Genomic DNA, 22869 nt, shown 5'->3' on the forward strand with positions numbered 1-22869 from the left:
AAAAGGACAATATTTTTATTTTATATAAAGTGGAACTAAACCCAAAAAAAACAAAATGCACCTTTAGTCCCGCAGATTAGTCCATTTTTCAGAAGGTTCCTTTGGGTCCAGCATAGTCCCTGTATTTGTCTTTCGCCCGGCGCCGACATCTGACACTGCGCGTGCATGAGGTCGGCATTTTTTTTTCTGTTGAAAGGGCTCCTTCTGCGCATGTCCAAGATCAGGGCCATAAGCATAAGGGCAGCCAAGAGCCTCCCGTGATGTGTGAGCTGGGGTCCTGGGAGTCTTTGCGCCAAAGAGAAAAAAGGATTTTTTTTTTTTTTTTGGTAAAGTAAATTTCTGAGTTTAGGTACGCTTTAAAAGAAGATCGTGAACAAGCAGGTAAATATGTTTTATTGCAGACATGACATAGCCTTTGGCTTCTACAATAAAAATCCTGCCTGATCACTGTTTTGTATTGGTGAACTTTATTAGTAGGAGCTATCATCACATTTTTTACTTTATATAAAAGTTTAGCTAACCCTTTTATAAAAGGAAAAACTTTTTTGTAACATTGAAAGGGGAGACCCCTCCTCTTCAGTCATATCGCAGAGGTGGAAAAGATTGAATTGGAATCATGGGAGGTTGATGCTGTGTTGATCCTGTAGAACAGGGGTCGGCAAACTTTTTGGACTACTAGGCCATTTTAGGAGGTCAAGAAGGCACGCTAGGCCAGAAGAAACAAGGTGTCCAAAGAAAGGTTTTTTCCAACCATGACCAAGCGAGCAGCCTCAGTCTTGCGCTCATCCGCGGTGTAGTCTCTGTACGTGTGCGCGTTCTTGACATCGAAATGCCCCTTGAGATTTGACTGCTTGAAAGTGCTGTTGGTGTCGTTGCACACTAAACACAGGGCTTTGTTGCCATGTTGGACGAAGAATAATTCGTCAGCCCATTCAGGCTTGAAGACATGACGTTCGAGGTCAACCTTCCATGGACTGGTAGCTGTGCGTTGATTCTGTTCTTTAGGCATAGTAATTGGGGTTACTGTGCGGGAACTCTCGTGGGATATCGTGGGAACTTGCGATAACGTGACAAATCAATTAGGCCGGATCCAACAATAAATAACTAAGGGGGCATTAGGCCGGGCTGGTATACTGGCTAGGCCGTATCTGGCCTAAAGGCCTGAATTAGTCTGCCTCTGCTGTAGAATGATCCTCCGCTTTCTATGGTAATTGTAGCTGTTCTGATTTTGCTCTGGCAATGCCCATTCACAACATGGCAATGCCTGGTCACACACTGAACACTCTTACAGAATGGGGGACCTATACTGCCCAGGCCTGGAAGGTATTCTTCTCCTTGGAATAGTGTGATTTCTATGAGGAGCTGGTCTATACCTTTACAGGTTTATTGAGTCACCTTATATAACTCCACACTGGGCTCATGTTAAATGGCTGTACTATAGGTCAAAGTACAAAGCCGTAATGTTTTTTTCTTAGGTGTGGACAAAGTAGTAAACCAAAACATTTTCAATGAAGTAAGAGAAAAACACAATATTTATTAAAAGATTTTCTCTCATTTTCTGCAAATAGAGATGCTGCAATTTGCATGGACACAGACAGCAAAAAAAAGCAACATGGTTCTAACTTTTCCCACAATTGAGGTGCAGGTAATTTATACCCAGCTTTGAGCTTTAGTTTCCAGCTACGTGAAGCGTCCCCAGCCCTGTATACAAAATGTAACTTTTTCCCATAGGTGTTTAGGTTATGTGATAGATACCCATTGTCTGCTCTCTGTGGGTGTATACTAAGAGCTTTTGGGCAGTTTTATACTTGGGATCATCCACAGCATTGTACAGGATTCCCAACCTCGCTCCCATTCATCTGTATAGGAGTAGTTGGGAAGCACATTGTGTGGGCAGTTGTGTTGCAGTGTGGTTCCTGAAAGCAACATGTAACTTATGACTAGGCTGTTGCTTTTCCATCGCTGGAGGAAGAACCCCACTGCAAAGGCATTGCATTACCAACGGCATGGTTTGCTGTTCCTGGGAACAGCCTACTGTGCCGTTTCAAAGTGTAAAAAGAGCCTTAGGGTGCAGAACCACATCTGTGTCCTGCATTCTCCTGTGAGAGCAGGGTTGGTTGGGGTTGGGGGTTTTGGTCCTTGTTGCCCTGGGCTTAAAAGAGGTAGGTAAATGATGGATGTCATATACACTAGAAGTGAACGGTGCTGGAACGAACGTTCTGGTGTCTGTGCATGTGAGGGTAGGTCACTGTCAGAAACAGGGCAAATATTGCAGGCAGGACTCTTGATACTGGTGACTTAAAGCTGCAACCCTCCCCTATTATTAGCCATCATGTACTCATAAGTACAATCAACAGCTGACAATCCGGAAGTCTTTAGAGTGGCCTTTTCAACAATTTTACCGCGGGGGAACCCTTGAAATGATTTTCAGTTTTTAGGAAACCCCTTCTATAATTACTATATCCACAGCTCACAGTACATTAGTGTGGCTGTCAGTGGAAAGAATGCCTCTTATATTGCTGGCTAGTGAGAAAAATGTTCTCTTTACAGCCAAAAAGATGACTGGTATCAGTTAAATTGACCCGAGAGGCAGCAATTGTTCATTGCTTAAAGCAAAACTAAACAAAATAAAAAAAAACTCACCTTTAATCTCTCAGATGCGTCAATCTATCTCGAGATTTCTTCATTTGAGTCCCACGTCGTCCCGGTATCCTTCAACCCGGCCTATCTTCTTCATTCTCCTTCCAGGTTTTTCTTCATATGTTACCTGATCTTGCACTGCGCAGGCGTGAGATTGAGTGACGTAGATGGGGAAAAAAGCTACGTAAGATAAACGATTTTTATTTCTTCCAATAAACAAAGGGCTCCTTCTGCGCAGGAGTCTCCCGGCTTGCATGACGTAGATTTCCCAAAAGGCTTTGCGCTCCTATTCTTGATCACCGCTTTGCACTTAAAAAATAAATATCATTAATACTTTATGCAAATATATTGTCTATCCTTAATATAAAGTAAAATTTTTGAGTTTATGTCTCATTTAAAGAACCCCCAGAAACCTTTAGAAAAACCTTGATTGAGGAGCACTGCTCTGCAGTGTAAGAGACCAGAATATGCTGTGCATCACCAACTTTCAGCTGCAGTACTAGGGCATTTTGTAACGTGACATCCCAAAATCTGGGAGAAGTCTAAAAGTGGATTTACAACGAAGGTGCACAAATTACAGGATTGGTGTATGTGTTTACTATTCCTCAAAATCCACGGATTAGTTATCTATAAATTTTTACCAATACAGATAATAAGAAAGTTAAAACCACAACATCATGCTATGTGTAGAGTAAATGCCATTATTTTTTACCCATTGGTTTTAAGGCCTAGGGAATTGTGCTTTTCTTAAAGTGTAAATGATTTTTAGTGATCGTGAAACCAGTTACAGTGTAGATCTTCAGGTTATTCCTGTTATTATAAGTGACCTGAAAGTGCACGCAGAAATCAGCTTTGCTCACGTTAGTTGGTTCTAGAGTAAAGATCAGTCCTATTCACCCTATTAAAACACAATTGTTCTTTTTTTGTTAAAACAATCATATAATATGGAAGCCAATAGCACTGCTAGTACAGTAAACTCCTCACTATCTGACAGCCCCAGAGATTAGTAGATTCCAAGTAAATGTAGTTTTAAAATTATTTTAGTTCTAAAATAGTACTAATAAAGTGTATTAAAATAATATTTATATAAATCTCTAGAGGTACAATAGCAATGCAGTACAGTATATGCAGAGTATAACTAATTACAAATCCACTTACAGTCAGATAAAAATACCTGAATTGTATATTCGGATTTGAAAAAAAAAACACAGGGTAGTATAATGTCAGCCATAGAAAGAAAGTCTATACCCCATTGTCATTAGCCATAAAAGCAGTAGAGGTCCTAAATATATATATTTTAGCCAGACCATGTGCTGGTTGCTTGAGAGTTCTGGTTTATTGAGTAATGCATATTAAGGAATTTGCTGGATTTTTGGAAAACAAAAAGAGAACAATCAAAAAAGATTTAAATTAAAAAGAAGTTTAACCTCCTCGGTGGTTCATTTCTGTCTGGATTTATATGTCTAAAAGTGGTACATTGTTATTCATGAGAATTTATTTAACATTGTAGGCCTTTAATTCTTAGGCATACCTAACCGAAATATTTCCAATATTTAATAATTGTGATAATCTTTAAATAAAAAACACAAAAATCTGTTAAAACAAAGGTGTAAAATGAATCAAAAATACTGAAAGTTGTAATATAAGGAAGGGATTCTATGAAAATGTGGAATCAGCTCCCTCAGGAAGTAGTTTTAGCAAATACTATAGATTACTTTATGAAAAAGCTGGATGATTTCTAGAAGCACAGAATATAACTCAGTATTAAAGCTTTAAAGTAAATAAAGCAGTAACAGTTGATCAAGGGAACATCCATTTGCCTCATTTTTCCCCCGTTGGCGCTAATTGTACCAGGGTTTTTTCCCTACCTCTGTCCGTAGGGTTTTATATCTGTGATATGTTTATTTCCCTAGTCGTTGAACTTGATGGACTTATGTCTTTTTTCAACCTGACTTACTATGTAATTGGTTTATTAATTAGACATAATGACAAAAAGTTCAATATATTTTCCCTCATATAGACAGATTTAATGGATCTGATTTATTAAAGTTCTCCCAAGACTGGAGAGGATACACTTTTATCAGTGAAGCTGGGTGATCCACCAAACCTGGAAAGGATTTCTGCAAAGTCAATTGCTATTTGCTAGCAAATCTTTTGAAACCTGGACCAGATCAATTCCAGGTTTCCTGGATCACCTAGCTTCACTGATGAAAGTGTATGCTGTCCAGCCTTAGAGAGCTTTACTAATTTAGGACCAATGAGTTCATACATCCAGACAATAAAATGAAAGGGCTCAAACCAACGCGTTTCACCTGTTTTGGACTTTTTCAGGCCAGATATAGGGGTAAGAGACACAACTCCACAGTACTCACAGTAGCCATGTTTCTGAGGAAGAAAGTCTGAAGAACTTCATTGAGTTAGATATCCAGGATTTAGCAGAATTATAAGGAAACTGACCAGTTGTCTTTGATACCTAAAGGTTAAGTGTAGCAGGAGTTAGTAATCCCTGGTTCCCTATATGTTGGAACAGAGGATGGACTGTGTTAGCTACCTGGGGGAGGTTAAATGCAGCAGGGTTTAGGAATCCCTGGATTCTTTTCTTGGATTCAAAACAGGTAAAACACGTCAGGTATCGAGACTTCAGTTTATTGTTTGGATTTATGGACTCATTATGTCCATAAATCCAAACATTGGCCAACATTTTTTTTACATTTTTGTAATTACACGTTCACTACATTGATAGAAACAAATGTAAATGATAATTTCTATATTGGCTGACATGAGTGAGCTATTCAGTTCTTAAAACTATCCAAGGATTGTGTTAACACAGTTACAGAACTCATCCTTGTGTTTACATGTTACTGTGTTATCTTCCACTTTGCTCCTGATGTCTTGGAAGTGAAGGAATGATTTGTGTTGGGGAGGGAAACTGAGGGGTGATTTATCCTTCAAACAATTTGAGAAACCAATATTTTTTTCTTTTGTATAGGAAGGGCTGAATTCGTTTTCCTTAATTACATTGTTGTTATGCCCTTTATTGTGACATAGCAGTGAAATGTTGTGACAAATACAGGGACTAGCAGCACCCTTATTTCAGGCCTGTCAGGTATTTGGATGCTACTGCAATTTTAAAGTCATATTCAGATGCATAAACTGACTATGAAGCCTGCCACTGCTGAACTTTTACTTTTCCAAATGCTTGCTGTCTGACTAATATGTAGATTCAAATATTCATTACAGTTTGACTGACTGACCTAGAACAACTATGCAGAACAGGCACTCTGACTTCACTGTCTGAACATTTGTTGCAGGTAGAAGTCTCAGGAAGTACAGAGGCACCCAGGAATCTAGCAAGCTGTGCGAGCCTCCATAAGGCTTTTCCACAATAGTCTTTTAACTGATTTTAAAGTGGGCCAAGCAGTAGAAAAATCTTTTCTATCTAAAGTGAACGCATGCTATGTAATATGCAAACACAATGCAGGTTTTTATTAGGTTTGGAAGATCCAGGGAGGTTCCTGGCTGCTCCTTCTGCGGGTGCCCACAACAATCAAGACTGAATAGGAGCGCAGAGCCTCCCGGGATACATCCGTCACGCATCCTGGGAGGCTTCTGGCTGCTCTTTCTGCTCATGCCTAATGTCGGACATTTTCTTCAATGGGGTAGAAAAAAAATGCCAATCTCACACATGCACTTCTACGTTACCTGATCTTGCGCCTGCACAGTGTGAGATCAGGTGACTTACAAAGAAGGAGGAAGAAGGCTAAAGAAAGATGGCAGCGTCCAATGCTTCCTCCGCGGCGGATCAAAGGAGGATATCGAGACGCTGTGGGAATCCAATCCATGAAACCTCTGCATGGATCGACAGATCTGCAAAGGTAAAGGTGAGTATGTTTTTTGAGTTTACTTTTTCTGAGGAAACCCTAGCAACCTCTGGAGAAACCGTGGTTGATAAAAAATGGTTTAGAACAATCCCCTTACTATACATACACTACATAGCTAGAAACCACTAAGGTCTTTAACTTCCCTTTTGGAAGGTTTGAAAACTTACTTTTGGTGCCCTGTGGTGAATAGATATTGCGCTCTTCTTGTCTGATTGACCACACAGAAAGGGCACCCTATGATTGCAGAAACAGCTATAACTACCTGACTGACTGAAAACTGTTCTCAACTCAAATCAACATGTTTAGCTAGAGTTGTACTTTAGACCAGATTCAAACTTTCAGTAAAGCACTGTAAAGGACCCCGGGGGTGGGTCCTTGATGGTAGGTTTATTCTTCCCTGTTATAGATTGTGGTCCCTCTAAAAACAGTTCATTGACTGCAGAAGGAGTGCAGGAATTTTTTTTTGGCAATCAACAGTGGCTGTTTAGTTAGTTTTCTTGGGGAGCCCAGATTTTAGGATGCAAGGGAAGAATCTGTGTGGGCTTTCCTATTCAACCATAGTACAGGCCAGGTTTTTAGAATGGCCTGATAGGTAGTTCTGAAGCAGACAGGAGCAAGCTCAGTATGGGGAGTAACAAGTGGGACTGAAATTGGCAGCATAGGACAACTCTGCCTTTAGGGGAAAGAAACAGATACTGCAACCCCTTGCTACCTGTGAGTACCAGATGCCCTTCTGGAGTAAGTGTTGCCACAGCAGGACTGTTAAGTTGCTGACCTGTGGGACTTATTGCTAAAGTAAACAGTTTTGATTTGCTTTCTACTGAAGGCTATTTTGATTTGTCAGCCAAAATAAACGAATTTAACTTAAGTGCTAATTCCCATAACTTCACAGGGCCTAACATGGATTGCTGTACCATTTATTTGGACCCAAGGCACTAAAGCTACACACCTGCGTTGTCACGTGCATTGAATGTGTAGCATTCAAAAAAAAAAGTTATAAATTATTTTAGGCACGTTGAGTGCTTTGGCAGCTCCTTCATTTTCAACAGCATAATGCACATTAACACACAGCAAGTACTAAAGCCCCGTAAATTAAGGTTAAGCTACATGTATTTATTATTATCATTGATGGATAAAATATATTTTAGCAAATGGCAAAAAAGTTGTTTTTCAAGATTATTATTTCATCTGCGTTTCCTCCAGCTTTTGAACACTTCTGTAACATGCAGCAGGAACAATGTCTGTCATTATGATATGGAACAGCTGTGCATCCAAGTGTTGATAGCTATTTCTTGTTTGATACATTGCCAAAAATTTCTATATATGATCATATTTATATAAGAAGAAATGTTAAGATTCTGTAATATCTTCAGATTTAATATCTCACAATATCTTCACAATTGTAATACAATCCTGTAATTTGTGTTCCTATTGAACACAAATAAATCTTTATTTTGTTTTTTTAACTCCTGCCAACAGGGAAAGGTAAGTGGCCAAGTTACATGGGATCACTAAAGGTGTGTTCATACGTTTATATTCTAATGTATTGCAAAACATTTATTTGAATGTGCTGCCACTGCACCAAAGTGCACAAAAACTTTGACCAGCATTATATCACCACATTGCAGCTCACAAAAAGTTCATGCATTGTGGAGGTGCATTGGGGTTTCCTGCAACATGAATGAAAGCAGTGAATGTGACCTTCATGCATTAGCTTGAAATGGTAGCAATTAATTCACATGCAGTGAATGTTTAGTGAAAATCATGTTCACTGTTTTATGAATATGCCCATTTTTGTTCTTGTTTTTGCCCGCTGGATAATGTATACCCGTGTCTACAACATACCACACAAAACAGCATTGCATGAAGTCACTAGAACATTTTGTAAATTTGTTTATTTTGTATGTTACGCTAATGTCTTTTCCAGAGTTTATTTTTGCAGCGTGGAATTATCATTTATTGAGGAAATAAAAAAAATTCTGAAAGTCACAGACTAATAAACTATTTCCTAATTGTTACTGGTAGCAGAGGGCTTTTGTAATTCTATGGCAACTTCCACCAACCTTATATACAATGCTATTTTAGCAATAAACATGAACTTTTTGTATTATATATTGTAATGTAATTACTTCATGTAGGTAAACAGAGTATATATGAAAGAGTGTATTATAAAATATTTATGTTCATTGAGGTTTGCCTGAATTTCAGCGAAGAAAACCTTTTTCTCTTCTTAGTCATATGCAAATAGCGCTTAGCTGACGCACTTGTCTTATAAACTCGAAATGAAACAGTTAGTCAATCTTTTTCTGATAGACTTCCTTTGCTGACTCACCCAGGCTCAATACCTTCTCCTGCCATCAGCAGCCGACATTGGAAATCACAACTATTCCCAGCTGAGCAGTCACTAATCACTAGATTCGCAAGCTATCAATTCAGCAAATCCCCTGGCCAGAAATTATTCCTGTATTGCTTTCTACTTTATCTCTTTCCTACGCATCCCCTGAATACCTAATACACAATTATGTACACTGAATATTTTTATTAAAACCTGCTAACAACAGACAGAGCTCTTCATAGAAGAAAACACTCTGGACCTTTGTAACAACATAATGAATTGTGTGTTTTTATGCATGACTGTCTATGATTGGAGCTCCTATTAGGTTTATTTAGCACAATCATATCTTTGTGTAAGCAATTTATTTATAGAACAAAGAATATAAATTAATAGTAAGCAAAAATGTAAATGAAAATTAATATTGTATTTAACATTTATATAGTTGGTGTCAGGGTCTCCTCAGGTAGGTAACGTGGGATGACCCAAAATGCTGGAGTCTAATTGACACCAGGTCTTTACCAGGGCACCATACAAGGGGTTATGGCCTCGAAGCCTAGTGGCCACAGAGCTCTTTGCTGCTCGGAGTTACCGGGTCATGGTCCTCGGGGTCACCCTCGGTGTGGATACAGGTGGCAGGCGTAGCGTTGTCTAGGTCCAAGCAATGAGTCGGGGCAGGCTGCAGGAAAATGTAATCGGGGTCCAGGCACAGGTGCAGCTGCAGTTCTGTTGGTATCTTTCCTGTCAATTGTTGTTAATATATTCGGAAGGTGACTGGTAAGCCCACAGTTAATTAAAACACACGTGTGATTGGGTATACCAAATTGTCAGAACACACAGTATACAGCAAATGGGACTGCTCATAGTGTCCCCTGTCTACCACAAAAAGTGTAAAACTAGACTTTGAAGCATTAGAAGAATATGGCCTGGTCTGAACATTAAGGACCTACTGATAACCCCTTGGTGCAAGATATCGCAGGAAAATCTTTAGAGGTTGTGGGGTCCACTTCTTAATGGGTCAGAATTGCTTTGGTGGCACAAGTAAAACAGAAAAGTAATTGGTTGTTTATCCCCTTGGTAAAGTATCGTCAGAGTAAGACAACACCTCGTGTTCAATGCAGCAATACTTTGAATGGGGAGACAAAGAAAAAGGAGAAGAGGAGGAGGGATGTGAAATAAGGAGGAACAGGTGTTTTGGGGTTTATGCAAGTTTTGTATTGAATGGTAAAGTCACATAAAATACATAGAGATACAAAAATGTATATGTCTGCACAGTGTCAGTCTTATGTGTGGGCATCAGCAATAGCATACAATCAATTATTTCCTGTAAGCAATCTTATACAATTGTTAGTTAAGAAGTGATAGAACAGCCTGTACTGTATGTCTGTTTAGTAAATGGTACTTAAGCCTCTTTGGAGAGATGTGGACTAATATATTAAAACGTATAAATGATAACTGGTAGTCCCGTATTCTGACGCGTTTCACTGATTTGGCTTTCTCAGGGGAAGTGGAGATGTTTTACAATACCAATTATAAAAAGATACATCATACATGGAAAGGCAATACAATGTAACAGTAGACAATCACATTTTCAAATAGGTCTAGATTTGTACATCATGTGCAAAAACAATACCAGTTAGTGTATAAGAGTGTGGGGGAGATCAGGGGTGGCTAGGTTTGTAGGGAAAGGGAGGGGGTTGGGTTTGTTCCCCTGTGGGTCTGTGGAAAGGTAACAGGTGTCATGGAAGAAAAAGTTAAATAAGGTATATCATAAGGATAGATCAAAGGAAAGTTCTGTATATAATGGCAGATTTCTTTTGATGTTATTAAAGGATGATTACCCTATGTAGGTTTCTTACTCATTGATTGGCCATCGATATATCAAAAAGAGGCAAAAATTCTGATGTTTCTTCTGTATGCATATAGTATAGGGTTGAACTTGATGGACTTGTCTTTTTTTCAACCTGACTTACTATGTGTTTTAGAGGCTAGGAATGAGGGAACCTGGCATTCAACAAAATGTGTATAAGCCCTAAAATACCTGCTTCCTCCTTATTCCACATCCCTCCCCCCGACCCCTTTTATTTACCTCCCCCCCTCCAAAGTAATGCTGCTTTGGTGGCACAGGGAATCTAAACAGTAGTGGGAAGGTGTTTTTAATGTTTTGTCTGATTGGTGCACCAGAACATTGAGAAAAATCACCCCTAATATCAAATATTGCATAAAACAATGATTTTGTCTTATACACCATAAATTGTAGTTTGTAGAAACAACCATTCCTCCGTTACTAAAACAGATACGTCAATTTCAATTGTTAGCTCTGTATTGCCTAATAAAGTAAATCTATTTTTAGAAGGTACTAAAACAAATGAACATTTACTCATATACTGTAAAGAAATGATAAATATAAATTTGTATTTAATTTGCAGTGAATAATCCTATTCCTTCCAACTTGAAGTCTGAAGCAAAAAAAGCGGCCAAGATTTTAAGAGAATTCACAGAAATCAGTTCTAGATCTGGACCAGATAAAATAATCCCAGGTATGAGTGTAAATTTGTTCCATGTAGATTTTTGGTGTGAAAGTTACATTTTACTTTCACATTTTCAGCTATACTGGCAGTGTTGGTGACCAACGTGGGCATATGCAGCAATATACAGGTAGTCCCTGAGTTAAGGACATCCGACATAAGGACGACTCCTAGGTATGAACGGGGCTTCCCTACTCGGTCGTCTGCAGGACAGAGGCTTGATTGGGGGGGGGGGCAGTTTGCATGACTTGCATTTCTAAATGCATTTATTAAAATAATGTACCTGTCCCGTGTTGCATGTAACCCAGGGACTACCTGTATAGAGCATTTAGATCAGTCAAGTGTTGCTTTGTCTTCAAGTCTTCTTTGTTACTACTAAAATTAGGGTTAGTAAAAAGGAACCACGTGCCCTAATTCTAACATGGAATTCCAGACAAACCACTACATACGGGGTTGAAATACCTATCTGACATTCACCTAACATTCTCTGGTGGAGAATCCATCAATGCCATCGAAAACACATGGACCCAGACAATATTGCATACTGATTTTTGTTAAATACCACATGCTTGGCTCTGATGCCACATATCTATCCTAAAACAAGTACGCTAATAAGGATTTCTGATTACTTTGTCATTCCTGACATGCATAGTTCTCCTGGGTAATGTCTATAAAAGTATTAAAGACAGATGGCCAGCATAATAGCCACGCAATTAGCATTTCAGACATTCGACAGTGGCAGTCTCCATATTTCTACCAAGTCAGGATTACTTTAACAACTCAGCAGGAGACTAGGAAAAGATGTTCTTTCCTAAATTCTGTTCAAGCTGAATTGTTTTCCATTCTGTGCTATTTGAGAGATGAAATGAAGAATAATAAAGAGCTGAAAACTCTATCATACATCACTTGTAATTGTGCCATTTTAAACCCTGCATGTAAAATGTGTAAAATACTTGCATATGTACCTATCAATACCTTAACAATGATGGTCCAGTATGAAACGAACTTGAGAGGTTATTGCACACATGTGGCATAGATCTTTGCATTTGCCTTCCTGTATATTCCTTGCAGTATATTAATTTTGTCTTTATCCCCCTGTACAGCTCATGTCATTGCCAAAGCACAAGGCCTTGCCATTCTGTCTGTCATTAAAGCTGGCTTTTTGGTGACCGCTAGAGGAGGAAGTGGAATAGTCCTGGCACGCCTTCCAGATGGAAGTAAGTCATTTCCATGCCAGTTTAGGCATTTAGGTCTTCTTATAAATATCAGACCAGAATTTTGTATTGAAGCGGAACTAAAGTAACGAATGACAAAATTGAGAACAGGCAGGTTCTTTATTGCAAAAGGGACAGGTGATACCTCTTTTACAATACAATAAACTAATTTCCCTGTCCATTCATTCACAGCAGCCAGCTTTGCTGGGATCATACACTGAGCTTTAAATACACAGCTTAGTGTACATCATAGAAAAGACTGAGAACAGGCAGATAAGTTTGTTTTATTGCAGAAGAGGTTTACCTTTCTTCAATGAAGAACCTACCTACTCACATCATTGTCATTTCTAAGTTTTAGTTCCAATTTTTACACATTTACATAAATCTTGTAATTATGTGGGCATGTGGTGTTTATTCCTGAACAAAATAGTTTCCCAGGTTAAGTTAGGTGGAACTATAAGCAGAGAGCTACATATTCTGGAGTTTTTACCAGTTAAAGAAATGGTATTGTCTCCTCCTATGTCACTGTCTGTATTCGTCTGTCATTTGCAACCCCTATTTAATGTACAGTGCTGCGTAATATGTTGGCGCTATATAAATCTTGTTTAATAATAATAATTGTTCCAGATTTCTAAAGCCCTGCCAGAAAGCGGAGTTAGATTGGTGACTCTGTGTTGGAGCTGCCTCCTTGGTAGAGGTAGGGATTTGCTTTCTGATATCAGAACACACATCAAGAAGAACAGTGAGTAGCACCATCAAATCTCATTCCAAATCTTCTGAGACTAGTAGAACCTTTGAGCACATATGGCACATATACAACTATGACACTGTAGACACAGGAGGCTCTAGGTATTCTCATATAGGGCCTGTTTTTTTATTGCACCCCAAAGCTTTCATTAGTGAAGCTGGGTGATCCAGCAAACCTGGAACAGATCTGGGCCAGGATTGAAAACATTTGTTAGCCTCCTGGGCGGTTCATTTCTGTCTGGTTTTATATGACTAAAAGAAGGACATTGTTTTTCAAGAAAATTTATTTTACAGTATAATATAATAGTATGAGTAAAATAAAGTTTGAAACAAAAACATGTAAAAAATAATAAATTAAATAATTTATTAAAAAACTTTGACAAGATTTTGTGTTTCAAACTTTAATATACTCATACTATTATATTATACTGTAAAATAAATTTTGATGAAAGACAATGTACTGCTTTTAGACATAAATAAATCCAGACATAGAATAAATCCATTGTATTTCATTCAATTTGAAATTCCCTCTGCGCCCCTAGCGACCGCTGTACGCACCAACGTATCCAGTAGGGATGGGCAAGCAAGTTTTTAAAACTCGATCTCGCGACGAATTCGGTTGTTTGAATCGGAACGAATGAATGCAGCCCTGAGAATCCACTGTGATCCCGGGGCACTGGAGGTTATTTATTCGCAGTGGAACTGCAGAAGAACTCTCAATTAAGTCACCAGGCTAATAAGTACAACCCAGGGACCATGAGACCTTGCGGTCACAGCTGATAGGAAGCACCAATCAGCTGTGACTGCAGACGAACTCTCAATGGAGTTCATCTGCAGTTCAGTTCCCACGGTCACTGCTCTGTACTTGGAGAAACTCCATTGAGAGTTCATCTACAATTCCACTGCGATCCCTGGCACTAGAGCTTAATTAACCTCTAGTGCCGGGGATCATATTGATTTCCTTGATCTTCTGAATTTTCTGAATTTTGCGAACCCATCGGAAGTTTTCGCAAGAATGCCAGAGGCATTTTTGCCCATCCCTAGTCACCGAGAACTCCTGGGGAACTTCAGCACACTCGCCGGGGGACAGATCGACAAAGAGGACATGGCCAGAGGATGGCAAGAGCCTGGTGGACCCCAATGGGACCAGGTAGGGATTTAATTTTTATTTTTTTTTGTGGCTTGGGGTTACCACTTTGAGCTTGTTTTCTTTACCCCGAGCCACACTCAGGCTTACTGCTTGGGAGGTTAACAAACAGCAAATGATGTTTAAGAAACACATTCAAGGTTTTCTGGATCACCCAGCTTCACTGATGAAAGTGTATCCTATCCAGCGTTAATAAATCAGGGCCATACTTGGAAGTGAACTGCCATTTTTTTAGCAGCAGTTCAAAACAAGGTTCAAATTCCTGGCTACTGCTTAGGTGCAATTTACATTTCTGAATAGCATATCTTCATTTTTCTGTTCAGTTTCACTGTAAAGTAAAGCATATAGGTTTCAATTGCTGACCTCTTCTGAGAATGCGAATTTGGAAATGATTTAGTCCATGTGGGAGTTTAAGTTCCTATAAAGGTTCTTATATATCAATGTCATAGTATAACTAGTAGTAGCTGGTAGGCACATGGCAATTCAGTCGCATTAATCCAATCCAAATGGTGTCTTGAAATTTGTCAAGGTAGGTGTAGATTGTTCAAGAACAAGATGGGAGGTGTGATGTGTTAAAATATCCTGTTTTCATTTAAATAACTCAGTCCCTATGGTGCATTGAAGGTTTAAACAGGTGGTAATTGTTTGAGTTACATGGCTGAAAGGGTGAATTGATGTCAAATTTCTGGTTAAAGATGTTAAATCAGCAATATAGGGGGGTTTCTGAGATCCTTCTGCTGTAGAATGATACTTACACCCTTTACATTAAATGCTATTTCTGCTGTGGAACTATGTTGTTTGACTTTATTCAGAGTTGACTTATTCATTCTTTCTTTACTGTAGGATGGTCCGCTCCTTCTGCTATTGGCATAGCTGGACTTGGTGGGGGGTTTGAAATTGGAATTGAAGTAAGTATTGAAGTTGCCACATAGTTAGTTTCCTGAATGGGCTAAGCGGTTTCTTTTCCATTACCTTACCATGTAACATAAATATGATTGTTTTTCTTCCTTTTCTCTGCTGTTTTGATTTAGCTTACGTAATTATGTACTGCACCAACATTATTTACAATGTTCCCCTAACATCATATTTATAACAAACACAGTGAGGGAAGTAATGACGTTCACTTGGTATGTCATATATCCTGTTTTAAGAAAGTCATTTACATTAAGAAGTGTAGGCTGTGGGCTGACACTGATCTTGGCTCTGTTTGTGGAATTCTGGAAGATGAACCCTTGTCATTTGTCTGTGTCTCTGAAGTGACATGCCAATCACTGACATTTCATTTTAAGCCATTCAATCTAACTAGTGTCAGCAAGACTGTGGAACTGAAAGAGAATAGATGAGTAGTTTAAAATCTTGCATCTAAATTGTTTAAAGGTTAGGTCTGAGGCATATGCAACATGCAAATTAGATTGCAGGTCATCTGTGTTTTATTTTACAAAACATACTCGAAGTCAAATGTGTCCACATGAGGCAAATCGGGACTTTTTGATGGTCGGCCATTCTTTTTATTATATAGATGATGGTGGACACTTATAAAGCCCGTACAGGTGATGTACCTGGGCAGGATTGATAACACTTTACCTGCTCTACCCACATCTAACTTTTAGATTCACCTAAGGAGGCTATTTTTTTAATTTTGCAGCTATTTGTCCAGCAAAACGCCATGTAACTTTGTTCTGTGTGAACTCATGCACCAATTGGTTTAGGCAGACACTGGTTGGTTTAGTTAATTTGCACACAATATATATAAAGCTATGGCTGTTTGTTGGAATGCAGCACAATCAGATGATCTTAGGCTATTTTCTCTTGGTATCAGTTGTCCTCAGGCTATTTTCTCCCACAAATGAATGTTCTTAGGTTATTCTTTCTTTTGGATTGAATATTCTTAGATTGTGACATTTCCTGCCAAACTAAAAACTCTCGAACTATTTTCAGAACATATCATGCAAGTAGGCGACAACCACTTGATTAATAATTGTGCAGCCCTAGGTAATTAGGTAAGTATAGTATCAGTGGAGGAGAAAGAATAAATGAGGGGTTTAGAGTGGCAGAGAAATCATTTATTTCCAAACAAACATAGGAATATTTATAATATGTTCATTGTGAGTACTTTTCTAATTACCAGTCCAGACATAAATAATGGAATATTGAGTCCTGTAAGTTTCAAGCATAAGGGCCAGATGTGTTTCGAAGATAGGGTATTCTGTTTCTTCAAGGGAAGAGTTCTGTTCATCAGGACTCAATCATTTCAGCAGGTTTGGTGCTTTACTTGCCTAGAACTAGGGTATATTAGGACCGACTTCCATAGAGCAAGTACCTCAGTGGTAGAGTTATATGCCATCTATCTTGCAGTTGTTCACGTAGAACGTCTGTGAATTTAGGGTAGTGGTCTTTTTTTCACAGGTCACATTCCAGAAGTGTCAAGGAATTGCAGCTCTTTTACATGTACAATAGATGAGTGCCAGACCTGTAGCTAGTAGATACTTTAGCCTTAATATCTAATTTTATAAGATCTCATGTAAAGAGTCCCCTAAAGATAAAAAAAAGAGCCTGGTAGTTTTGTTTTCAAACATTTACTAAACCAGAGGTCCCCAAACCCAAGTCCTACTAGGTCTACTAGTGGGCCGCGTTCGTCTGACAGGTGGGCCGCCGCTTGGGGGGCGCACCGGCTGGAGCCGTGGACCATGTCTCTGGTACGAATCACAGGCTCAGGGCGAGGGCGGGTTATGTCTCTGGACACAACCTACCCACTCTCCCATCACAGGTCTGAGCCGAGGGTGGGCGGGTTCTGGCATCATGACGTCACTATGGGGTAAGTTTCTTCCCCTTTTGAGTGACACATGGCTCCCTGCGCATGCGCGGTCCAGAGTCTGTTCATTTAGTGGTCTGCGAGCTTTAAAAGGTTGGATACCACTGTACTAAACAAAATAAAAAAAAAACATACATTTTAGGTGTGGTGACCCTATAACAAAAGGGGAAAAATAAGAAGGAATTTTTTTTCAGTTCAGATGTGAAAATGTAAAAAAGGTTTTGGGTATTGTAGGTTAATGTCTATTCTAAATTTTGTATATTTCTATGTTTGCTCTGCCACAGAGCTCATTTCCCATATTTCCAGTACTGTCTGACACTGTATCTTGTCAAGGAAACAGATGTATAAATAGAAAATAATAAAAATGTGCCAGTAATGAAGCTAGTTGATCTTTTGATACATATCTCACGAGTCTCTAATCATTAAATGGAAGTCCAGGTGGGGTTTATTAGAGTAAATCTCTTTCATGGTAGAGCAGACAGACTTCTGGCTGAGTAACTTGGATTATACATCTGCTTCTGGAAAGCACAGGGGTGCAGCATACTTATCTTTCCCAATTTCTCCAGGAGCAAAGCAACACTTTTCTACCTCAGCATTCTTCATGGACATTGAATTGTCACGTTGTTATTCCCCCTGTGTTTAATTCATGTCTGAAGTGGTAACTAACCATTATTTCTATAACATGTGGCCTACTAGGGTTCCTCTTTCACCTACTGTTCTCTCTGCTGTATCATTGCCATATCCTATGCTACTTGCTGTGCTCTCAGGTTATAGAAAAGATCTATAGCATGTCATTTTTGCTTTTAGAAGAAAAAAAATGCTGCAGGATATATAATATATATATGTAATATCTGTAAATATATTATATATTATCTTTTTTTTTTTTGTACGTATTGGTGACTGGTTCTCTTTTAGAGTGCTACAGATTAAAAGCAGTAGAATTTAGTGAAAGATTCTTTCTGTTGTATGGGCAGTTCCTTCAAATATAAGCATATCCGAATTCTTTTTAATCCACAGAGAACATAATGTGTGTATCCTATACAATTATTTGAAACCGATCGTGTATCCAAAGATAACACAGAAATGAATTGTGTCTGTTTAGTTAGCTGTCTCCTGTTGACAGTATGTATTAATTCAGGGAGTGTTATGTGTGGAAATTCAGGGTGAATTTTCTAATGCTCTCAGAAGATTGACACCTACTATGAGGATGGGTGGCCAGCTACAACACAAGCCATTTCCTTTTTTACAATGGTATGACTTTGTTTTTTACTAAGCTTTTTACCTAATGACGAGTTACTACCTTTTTAGTAGTACCGCATCTGCCATCCTAGTGTAATAACTAGGGACATTTGTATTGTAATTATTTCACCATTTAACACTTGGCAGGGTGTGGTGTAATTATTATGCTATAAATAAAACATTGGAAATGAGTACTTAGTGTTGCTGCCTTTTGTATACATATTGGTTGTGTCATTTTTAAGTGAAGACTCTGTACTTTTCCACCTCCAATACTTCTTAGAGGGGAGAAAAATTTCCCATCAACATTCTCACCATGCTTGCCCTCCCACTCCCTGCTCCAGTAGGGTTTTCCACACCATTTTGACTTCTTAGAACAAAATCCTTTGTAAAAAAAAAACTAGTATTGAAATGATAAAAAAAACAATTGCACTTTTACCTGGAGACATTTGTGATTACACCAACAGGGAATGCAATGCACTCTGCTATCCCCACTGTAGGATTTGCTTAGTAAACAATTGGGGAAGCCTCTGGTTAATTTAGGGCCCAGCTGCTGTAGTGTACTCCCCAGTTCCTCAGAAATATATTTTTTCTGTAAAAGGGTATTTTACATTAATTAACATGTCTTTTGCTGACATTTGCAGCATGGTTGCTCAGTGGTTAGCACTCTGGCCTGTGCAGCACTGGGTTCCAGGTTCGAATCTCATCCAGGACACTATTTGCATGGAGTTTGTAGGTTCTCCCTGTGTTTGCATGGGTTTCCTCCCACATTCCAAAAAAATGCAGTTAGGTTAATTTTCTTCCCCCCAAAATTGACCTCAGACTGTAATGACATATGACTATGGTAGGGACATTAGATTGTGAGCCTCTTTGAGAGACAGTTAGGGACATGACTGTGGACTTTGTACAGCGCTGCGTAATTTGTTGGCGCTATAAAAATACTGTGTAATAATAATTATAATGTGTAACTTTTTTTTTCCTTTGATTGATTTCTTGCATGTTTTGTGAGTGAAGTTATATTCCATTACCATTAAAAAATTTTGCAAGTCACTTCATTGCTTTTTGGGGAATGTTATAACAGTCCTCATCAATCACCTAGATCAGTGATTCTGCCAGTTATATTTCATCATGTTAGGCTGATTGTTAATGACTGCACTGTAACGTTGGTTATTATTTGCTAAAATTTTTAGTTCCGCTACATAGTTACATGTTATGATATTTTAAAATTACTGACCTGTCCATCCTTCTCTCGCACACTGTTCTTCAGGAATGTTATCCAAGGTTAAACTGACCCAGACAGGGAAAGAAGTTTAGGCAGTTATCTAATTGACAGATTTCATATATATCAGGTCACTGGTCCTCTGAAACAATAAGGACTGAGAAGTACATCCCACGCAGGGACAGGAGATCGAGCCAATGTGTCAAGCAAACACTTGTTAAATATTCCATGACTAACTGGTCTTCCATATACTCATTATAAATGATCAGAGTGAAAACTTGCTGAACATCGCTAAATATTTAATCAAAAAATTAACATAATAATTATTAAACATATTTCAAGTTTTTAAGGGTTTTTAATGCTCACTTTTCGTGTTTCAAATGAGAAAACAGAAAACATTGTTTTAACATTTTTTAAATATATTTTTATTTGTCTTACAGGTGTCTGACTTAGTTATCATCTTAAATCACAAAAGAGCAGTGGAAGCTTTTGCCAAAGGTGGCAACCTTACTCTCGGAGGGAATTTTACTGTGGCCATTGGACCTTTAGGAAGGTAATTAGGATGTAATATGAAATCAAAGACTGGGATTTATTATTTTTTTTTTAGCAGTAGCTTTGTGCTGTGTAAATATAAAAAAAAAAAAAAACTCCCATGGTGTGGTAGAACCGTGTATTAAACAGTGGTCCACCTTTTTAGGTTAATTGTATTTTTTAAAGGCATGTAAAACGTTTATTACTGTAATATTTTAGTATATCAGGGTATAGGAGGGTTGTGAGGAGACAATTGGAAAAATAGTTGCTGTGATTTCCTGCTATCACCGTTCCTGCCAGAGCTCTTGGGAAATTATTGATATAACATGTAGATAGGATAGATTGCCTATGCACTGGAAATGCATGGACACATCTTTTAGCAATACCTTCACTTTGTATTTATAGATCTGTAGATATGGATAACTTGCTTTCTGACTTTTTATATGTTTTAGAGAATTTTTGACCAAATTGAGCCAAGTAGTTTTAAATGATGTGTTGAAAAAAATGGAGAAAACTGTATTTTAGATTTCATTCTCTTTTATAGTTAGAATACCTAATAAATCCACACAATTTCTTCTGACATGCAAGAATATCTGGCACAGTTCATGTATCTCTCTACTCTTTTTCTGTTTGACAAAGTTGACAGGCTGTCTATACTGATCTTTGTTTAACTGTGAATGTTTCAGAAATTTGGAAGGAGATGTTGCCATTCGAAGTTCCGCAGCAGTATACACATACTGCAAGTCCAGAGGACTGTTTGCTGGAATATCATTAGAAGGGTCTGGTTTGATTGAAAGGAAAGAAACCAATCGCAAGTAAGTCTACTAGCAAGTTGAAGTTATATTATTCGTTAAATCTGCCTTTTTGTTTTCGAACAAAAAGGCATTTCTCAATAATAAGAAATTCATGAGCTGTAACTGGCTTCACATTTCTTACCACTGCCTGCTCTTGGCATTCATTTGGGAGAAGAGAAAGCAAGGTCTGTTAGGCTCTCTCAATCAAATATGTTGAGAACATCACATGCTCTACCTGTCTCTATCTCTGCTGTACATTAAAAATGGAGAAAAGCCCGTAGAATCCTTGTACGGTGACCTAAGCCTCAGAATGCTATGGGTTGACGTTTCGGCTTCTAGAGATATGTTATGTTTTCCCCAGAAGCAAAATAAAATACATGCTTAATCCAAATAAAGTGCCTTATCAGTGTGATTATTCTTCAATAATGGAGAATTTGTAAATAACTAACTGGACTATGTCCGGTCTCATAATAAGAAGTGTGTAATGCAGCATATGTCTATATCATCTGGTACCATGAACCTGCTGTGAGGCAGCTAAGAAAGAAATCAAAAACAGTACCTTTGGCTTTTTTACTCCTTAGACTACATTAAATAAGTTTTATAGATATCCTTTTGGCTACGTACACACATCAGATGATTCTCGTCCGGTTATCACTTCAGGGCTAGCGTTGGATGAGAACCTGACATGTGTACAGTTGCCTTCTAACTTTGTTCATGGATCCACCCTGGCAGATCCACGAACCACCATAATTCAAATGAATGGGAAAGAGCACAGCGGGGTGGTGGTCCCTTATTCTTCCTCCTCCCTCTCCATAGAACAGAATAGTGCTGTATTTACAGCACTCGTTCATGCATCTTTCGTCGTTGGAAAGGATCGTTAAAAAGATCCTTTCCAACAACGAAAGTCTAACGTGTGTACTTAGCCTTACCGCCTGTTTTAGATTCTTGCTCCACCAGCAAAGGACTGAGATCTAGTTTCTGAGATCTAACAATTAGCCATTATTATTCTTTTATTTTACAGATAAATCCAAACAAACATTATTGGGACCTTTTTGGTACAAAAATAAAATCACTAATGCGTAATTTATTGGAGCAATATAAAACTCCAAAAAACATATGTAAAATATTGTTTCACATTTTTGTTCATTAATTCAACATGTGTTCAGCGTGTTGAGGAATACATGTTGAATTTTTGGACCTACTATCATGTACTGTTTTTTATTTTATTCTTTTAAGTTCCACTGAGAAGAAATTTTATCATTTTTATTTTGTTGTTTAAGTTGATCCCATTGATGCAAAAGCAATGTTTACATCAGATAGGAAGGTAAATAGCTGGTATATTTCCCACTGAATAACAATTGTCTGGGGCAGGTCATGTCATGGATTCCACATCAACTGAGAGCTGGTTGTTACTTTGCCAGCCACAAGTACTGGAGCGATACGAGTGCTCTATAAGGGCTTGCCTATACTGTCATATCCAATTAATTCTCCTGCATCAACTGTAAAGTTAAAAGTGGTGCACAGTTGCAATGCTTGATGAAAAAAAAATGCCTGGACTGCAAGTTGGAAGAGTGCTTTGAAGTGGTACAGGTAACACAAATCAAGTACATTTATGAGTTAGGAGGACAGATATATGAAGCTTGAAAAACTATTTAAGTATATCCAAACTCAAGAATAAAAATGTAATATATTGTAGCTGCATTAGGCTTAGTATACACGGGCTGTTTCCCAGCGTTTACCCTGAGGCTTTTAAAGCCCGTGTTTGAAGTCCCCATGCATGCCAGTGGG

The 22869-nt window shown here is 38.4% G+C and overlaps 1 protein-coding gene across 4 annotated transcripts in view; it reads left to right on the top strand.

The window, feature by feature from the left end:
- The window catches only part of SH3YL1 (SH3 and SYLF domain containing 1), a 57441-nt gene that overhangs the window by 1648 nt on the left and 32924 nt on the right, over window positions 1-22869 (top strand). For all 4 annotated transcript variants that reach the window (XR_011920248.1, XM_072407590.1, XM_072407591.1 and 1 more), the window contains exons 2-6: window positions 11283-11393; window positions 12485-12598; window positions 15333-15397; window positions 20197-20309; window positions 20974-21102. Coding sequence is in view for 3 of the 4 variants with exons in the window: in XM_072407590.1 (XP_072263691.1) it covers window positions 11283-11393; window positions 12485-12598; window positions 15333-15397; window positions 20197-20309; window positions 20974-21102 (532 nt within the window). In the remaining variant the exon portion in view is untranslated. The remainder of the gene's footprint in view (window positions 1-11282; window positions 11394-12484; window positions 12599-15332; window positions 15398-20196; window positions 20310-20973; window positions 21103-22869) is intronic.

This window comes from Pyxicephalus adspersus, chromosome 4, assembly GCF_032062135.1.
Source record: "Pyxicephalus adspersus chromosome 4, UCB_Pads_2.0, whole genome shotgun sequence".
NCBI classification, from domain to species: Eukaryota; Metazoa; Chordata; class Amphibia; order Anura; family Pyxicephalidae; genus Pyxicephalus; species Pyxicephalus adspersus.